Source organism: Cherax quadricarinatus, chromosome 12 (assembly GCF_038502225.1).
Source record: "Cherax quadricarinatus isolate ZL_2023a chromosome 12, ASM3850222v1, whole genome shotgun sequence".
NCBI classification, from domain to species: Eukaryota; Metazoa; Arthropoda; class Malacostraca; order Decapoda; family Parastacidae; genus Cherax; species Cherax quadricarinatus.
Genome location: NC_091303.1, coordinates 15,350,668 through 15,358,156, shown reverse-complemented (window position 1 = coordinate 15,358,156; position 7,489 = coordinate 15,350,668). Strand labels below are relative to the sequence as shown.

The 7,489-nt window shown below is 55.4% G+C and overlaps 1 protein-coding gene across 1 annotated transcript in view; it reads right to left on the bottom strand.

Moving 5' to 3' along the window:
• The window catches only part of LOC128686643 (uncharacterized), a 37,015-nt gene extending 34,791 nt beyond the window's left edge, over positions 1-2,224 (bottom strand). Inside the window, exon 1 of the mRNA XM_070084254.1 lies at positions 529-2,224. Coding sequence (XP_069940355.1) covers positions 529-1,407 — 879 coding nt within the window. The 5' untranslated portion in view covers positions 1,408-2,224. The remainder of the gene's footprint in view (positions 1-528) is intronic.
• Positions 2,225-7,489: the final 5,265 nt, after the last annotated feature.

The following is a 7,489-nucleotide window of genomic DNA, read 5'->3' as shown; positions in this document are numbered from 1 at the left end:
GATGGCAGAGAATAGGGAGACAAGCAGAACCGTGAGGAATGACTATGCAAAGATAAGAAGGGAGAGTGCAGACACTGTACTTCCCATCTCCAGGATTCAAGTCTGGCCTGCCGGTTTCCCTGAATCCCTTCATAAACATTATCTTGCTCACACTTCAACAGCACACCAAGTCGCAAAGGCCATTTGTCTCCATTCGCTCCTATCTAACACGCTCACGCACGCTTACTGGAAGTCCAAGCCCCTCGCACACAAAACCTCCTTTACCCCCTCCCTCCAACCTTTTCTAGGCCTACCTCTACCCCGCCTTCTACAGATTCATATGCTCTCGAAGTCATTCTATTTTGTTGCATCCTCTCTACATGTCCGAACCACCTCAACATATATATATATATATATATATATATATATATATATATATATATATATATATATATATATATATATATATATATATATATATATATATATAAAGGAAGAAACATGAAATACTCGCGAACGGGAGTTAGAAAGTTGGTTTGTAGTATTTACCTGGTGTTGGACGTGACACAGACCCCAGTCGAGTGCTTCAAAATCGAAGGTGCTGTAGGGGTAGGGCGTGTTTGGTGTCTGCGGTGTTTTGGTCGACGATTCTCTGCAGTAGGATGTGGGAGCGTTGCACGCCTTCAAAGAGAGCCCCGGCGTGGGTGGGTGGCACTCCAGTGACAGTGCGGGAGTGGGCACATGACACTCTTTCAATGATAACGCAGGTGCAGGCGTGTGACACTCCCTCAGTGACAGCGAGGGCGTGTGAGAGCCCCAAATTGAAGGTGGGGATGTGCAATAATGTAAAGTCTCAACTGACTCTTTTAGTGTCAGGGAAGGCGTCCATGATCCCCTTGGCGAAGGGGTGTGTGATCCCTTAACTGAAGGCGAAGAAGTGTGCGAATCCTTCAGTGATGGCGAAGAGCGTACAGGTGATTCCTTTGGGGAAACTGAAGGCTCTTGCGACCATTGTGTTGACGGCGAAGGAGAACGGGAACCTTTAGGAGATGACGAAGTGTTTCGTGATTCTTTTGGCAAGGGTGATCTCTGTGGTGATGACAAAGGATTTCGTGAAGATGTTCGACGTCTCAAACCAGACTGAGGAAAGCCTGAGTTCTTGTCTCCCTGTGACGCCTCTTGAGGGGCGAGGACATTCAGCCTATCTGGCCGCCGATGGAAAGTGAAGGGCTGAAAGGCACTTAAGTGTCCTGGTGTGGACGGGGCGCTCCTGGAGGAGGGAAGGACAGTGTCTTCGGACGTCAGTTGCGCCGTGGTATTGCGGCCAGGAGAGTGGTTTGGCGATGAGTGTGCCGAAGAAGACCTAGGATGATGGTGTCGTCTTCTTAAACTTGCGGCACGGGTCCCGATGTTCAGCAGTCCCGACATTTTAGTGAAAAAGGCGTTGTGTGGAGCGGCCTCTCATGGTCTTCATATTTCATAGTGACTCTTGCTTTCCTTCCCGATGAACAGGGAACCTAAAGCTGACTGTTCGACACACTACAAGTTCTCCAGTCAACTGGTCGCTTACCTAGAAATGATTTCATCACACTTCGCAGTGGCCGGTGCTACACACTGACCCTACTCTCGACACTGCTAGAGACGAGGCTTCGACCAGCGTCTGCCAGTATAAAGGTCACAACTTCGCAGCTTATTATTGAGATGCGCCTTGGTAGTGCTGCCATCTGTTGGCCAGGCATCACAGCGTCAATGTTGGTCTCATAATAAGCCTGGAAGTGCGTGACTCTCCCTGATACCTGGTGACCACTGACTTGGACCACACAAACACTTCGCGCTATTTTCAGATCCCTTAAGAAAATTCTTCGTTTCATAAATATCTGGAATACTATATTGTTTTGAAAATATGAAAACGCCTTTTTCAGGTGTCTGCAAAGATGGCCATCGTTGTACATCATGACACGTTAATTATATAACATATAATGAAAAATTTAGCTTATTTCCATTCTCAAAAAAAATCTTTTTGAAGTGCGTAAGAAGTGAGGATTATCGTTGCTATTAATATCACATGGAAGAGCACTAAACTCATAAGGATCATACAGGGCTTGGGGAATAGAATGCATTCAGATTTGATCCAAGGCATAGGAGGGTAGTTCTGCTTCCTTTGATGAATAGTCCTTCACAATCATCAAAGCGTCCCTGAAGGGTAGGAAGCGCGGAATTTAGCGAAATACAGCTGAATGGGAAAAATTTAGCGTCTCTGTGTCAGTGCTGGAGGACGGTGGCGTCTAGCGCCTCAGGCTAGCCAGGACACACGTCCACGTCCTCATCCACCTGTAGATTAGAAGACAGTGTATCGAATCTTCACCAACACTATGAAATGCTGTACACTACCAGGCAACTAACTCAGTGGTAAAGCATTCGGCTCAAAAGCAAAATGTTCCGGACTATGATTCCCGGACAGAGCGTGACGTATTGACAAGTCTCCTTACATTATTCACTGGCTGTGTTTATCTAGCAGAAAATAGGTGTTACCCGACTGTTGTGGGCCGCACCTAGTGCCACTCGAGTTCGGAAATCAGTAAGGCAGCGGTCTCTGCTGCCTTCACGAGCCTAAAGACTATCGGCAATCAACAAATAGATCGCTCTAACTAGATTCCATAACAAGGGCGTGACAAGCAAAGATTTTTCTCCTTCACACAGGCCGATAACCAGGAAAAATAAAATGACACACATACTTTCACCAGCAACATCTTAAGACATTCGATTATAAGATTCAAATCTCAGTGTAATACAGATTTCATCACTTGGGAACAACTTACAAATCATTGGTAAGAAAAAACAGCGGCAACAACTAAGGTGCTAACACGCACACAACACCAAATCAATCCTTGATTTTTTTTTTCACAGAATTCCTCAGAGCTGTTATCCTACTTTAACCCCTCCCCTCACCACGCTCTTTCACCACGCTCCTTCCCCACGCTCCTTCACCACGCTCCTTCACCACGCTCCCTCACCACGCTCCCTCACCACGCTCCCTCACCACGCTCCCTCACCACGCTCCCTCACCACCCTTCTTCACCACGCTCCTTCACCACGCTCCTTCACCACGCTCCCTCACCACGCTCCTTCACCACGCTCCCTCACCACGCTCCCTCACGCTCCTTCACCACGCTCCTCACGCTTCACCACGCTCCTTCACCACGCTCCCTCACCAAGCTCCCTCATCACGCTCCCTCACAACGCTCCCTCACCATGCTCCTTCACCACGCTTCCTCACCACGCTCCCTCACCACCTTTCTTCACCACGCTCCTTCACCACGTTCCTTCACCACTCTCCCTCACCACGCTCACTCACCACGCTCCTTCAGCACGCTCCCTCACCACGCTCCTTCACCACACTCCACCACGCTCCTTCACCATGCTTCTTCACCACACTCCTTCACCACGCTCCTTCACCACGCTCCCTCACAACGTTCCTTCACCACGCTTCCTCACCACGTTCCTTCACCACGCTCCCTCACCACGCTCCCTCACCACGCTCCTTCACTACACTCCCTCACCACGCTCCTTCACCACGCTCCTTCACTACACTCCCTCACCACGCTCCCTCACCACGATCCTTCTCCACGCTCCCTCACCACACTCCTTCACCACGCTCCTTCACCACGCTCCCTCACCACGCTTCTTCAAACCTTCACTACACTCCCTCACCACTCTCCCTCACCACGTTCCTTCACCACGTTCCCTCACCACTCTCCCTCATTACACTCCCTCACCACGCTCCCTCACCACACTATTTCACCACGCTCCCTCACCACGCTCCTTCACCACGCTTCCTCACCACGCTCCTTCACCACGCTCCCTCACCACGCTCCCTAACCACGCTCCCTTACCACACTCCTTCACCACACTCCCTAACAACGCTCCCTCACCACGCTCCCTTACCCTCTTTCCTCACCACGCTCCCTCACCCCCCTCACCACGCTACCTCACCACCCTCCCTCACCACTCTCCCTCACCACACTCCTTCACCACGCTCCCTCACCACCCTCCCTCACCACGCTCCTTCACCACGCTCCTTCACCACGCTCCCTCACCACACTCCTTCACCACGCTCCTTCACCACGCTCCCTCACCACGCTCCTTCAAACCTTCACTACACTCCCTCACCACTCTCCCTCACCACGTTCCTTCACCACGCTCCTTCACCACGTTCCCTCACCACTCTCCCTCATTACACTCCTTCACCACGCTCCCTCACCACCCTCCCTCACCACGCTCCTTCACCACGCTCCTTCTCCACGCTCCCTCACCACACTCCTTCACCACGCTCCCTCACCACGCTCCCTAACCACGCTCCCTTACCACACTCCTTCACCACACTCCCTCAGCACGCTCCCTCACCACGTTCCCTTACCCTCTTTCCTCACCACGCTCCCTCACCCCCCTCACCACGCTACCTCACCACCCTCCCTCACCACTCTCCCTCACCACACTCCTTCACCACGCTCCCTCACCACGCTACCTCACCACCCTCTATCACCACCCTCCCTCACCACTCTCCCTCACCACACTCCTTCACCACGCTCCCTCACCACCCTGCCTCACCACGCTCCCTCACCACCCTCTCTCACCACGCTCCCTCACCAAGCACCTTCCCCACACTACCTCACCACGCTCCCTCACCACGCTCATTCACCACGCTCCCTCACCCCCTTCCTCACCATGCTCCTTCACCACCCTTCCTCACCACGCTCCCTCACCACTCACCCTCACCACGCTCCCTCACCACCCTCCCTCACCACTCTCCCTCACCACACTCCTTCACCACGCTACCTCACCACGCTCGTTCACCACGCTTCCTCACCACGCTTCTTCACCAAGCTCCTTCACCACGCTACCTCACCACGCTCATTCAGCACGCTCCCTCACCACGGTCCTTCATCACGCTCCCTCACCACGCTCCTTCACCACGCTCCCTCACCATGCTCCCTCACCACCCTTCTTCACCACGCTCCTTCACCACGTTCCTTCGCCACACTCCCTCATCACGCTCCTTCACCACGCTCCTTCACCACGCTCCTTCACGCTCCCTCACCACGTTCCTTCACCACGCTCCCTCACCACTTTCCTTCACCATGCTCTTTCGCCACGGTCCCTCACAACGCTCCTTCACTACACTCCCTCACCACGCTCCTTCACCACGCTCCTTCACTACACTCCCTCACCACGCTCCTTCATCGCGTTCCTTCACTACACTCCCTCACCACGCTCCTTCACCAAGCTCCCTCACCACATTCCTTCATCATGCTCCTTCATCACGCTCCTTCACCACGTTCCCTCACCATGCTCTGCAATTACACTCCCTCACCACGCTTCCTCACCACGCTCATTCACCACGTTCCCTCACCATGCTCCCTCATTACACTCCCTCACCACACTCCCTCACCACGCTCCCTCACCACGCTCCTTCACCACGCTCCCTCACCACGGTCCTTCACCACGCTCCATCACCACGCTCCTTCACCAAGCTCCCTCACCACGCTCCCTCACCACCTTCCTTCACCACGCTCCTTCACCACGCTCCCACACCACGCTTCTTCACCACTCTCCTTCACCACGCTCCCTCACCACGCCCCCTCACCACGCTCCTTTACCACGCTCCTTCACCACGCTCCATCACCACGCTCCCTCACCACCCTTCTTCACCACGCTCCTTCACCACGCTCCCTCACCACCCTTCTTCACCACGCTCCATCACCACGCTCCCTCACCACCCTTCTTCACCACGCTCCTTTACCACGCTCCTTCACCACGCTCCTTCACCACGCTCCCTCACCACGCTTCTTCACCACTCTCCTTCACCACGCTCCTTCACCACGCTCCCCACCACGCTCCTTCACCACCCTCCTTCACCATGCTCCTTCACCACGCTCCCTCACCACGGTCCTTCACCACGCTCCATCACCACGCTCCTTCACCACGCTCCCTCACCACCCTCCTTCACCACGCTCCTTCACCCCTCCTTCACCACGCTCCTTCACCACGCTCCCTCACCACCCTCCTTCACCACTCTCCCTCACCAAGCTCCTTCACCACGCTCCGTCACCACGCTCCATCACCACGCTCCCTCACCATGCCCTCACCACCTCCCTCACCACGCTCCTTCACCACTCCTCACCACGCTCCTTCACCACCCTCCTTCACCACTCTCCCTCACCAAGCTCCTTCACCACGCTCCCTCACCACGCTCCCTCACCACCCTCCTTCACCACGCTCCTTCACCACGCTCCCTCACCACGCTCCCTCACCACCCTCCTTCACCACGCTCCTTCACCACGCTCCCTCACCACGCTCCTTCACCACGCTCCCTCACCACGCTCCCTCACCACCCTCCTTCACCACGCTCCTTCACCACGCTCCCTCACCACGCTCCCTCACCACCCTCCTTCACCACGCTCCTTCACCACGCTCCCTCACCACGCTCCTTCACCACGCCCTTTCCCCATGCTCCTTCACCACGCTCCCTCACCACGCTCCTTCACCACGCCCTTTCCCCATGCTCCTTCACCACGCTCCCTCACCACGCTTCTTCACCACGCTCCCTCACCACGCTCCTTCACCACGCTCCTTCACCACCCTCCTTCACCATGCTCCTTCACAACACTTCTTCACCACGCTCCCTCACCACGCTCCTTCACCACGCTCCTTCACCACGCTCCCTCACCACGCTCCTTCACCACGCTCCTTCACCACGCTCCCTCACCACGCTCCTTCATCACGTTCCCTCACCACGCTCCTTCACCACGCTCCCTCACCACGCTCATTCACCACGCTCCCTCACCACGCTCCCTCACCACGCTCCCTCACCACGCTCCCTCACCACACTCATTCACTCTCCTCCTTCACCACCCTCCCTCACTGCCCTCCTTCACCACCCTCCCTCACGTCCCTCCTTCACCACCCTCCCTCACTGCCCTCCTTCACCACCCTCCCTCACTGCCCTCCTTCACCACCCTCCCTCACGTCCCTCCTTCACCACCCTCCCTCACTACCCTCCTTCACCACCCTCCCTCACGTCCCTCCTTCACCACCCTACCTCACTGCCCTCCTTCACCACCCTCCCTCACTGCCCTCCTTCACCACCCTCCCTCACTACCCTCCTTCACCACCCTCCCTCACTACCCTCCTTCACCACCCTCCCTCACTGCCCTCCTTCACCACCCTCCCTCACTACCCTCCTTCACCACCCTCCCTCACTGCCCTCCTTCACCACCCTCCCTCAATGCCCTCCTTCACGACACTCCCTCACTACCCTCCTTCACCATTCTCCTTCACTACCCTCCTTCACCACCCTCTTTCACTGCCCTCCTTTACCACCCTTCCTCACTACCCTCTTTCACCACCCTCCCTCACTGCCCTCCTTCACGACCTTCCCTCACTACCCTCCTTCACCACCCTCTCTCAATGCCCTCCTTCACCACCCTCCCTCACTACCCTCCTTCACCAC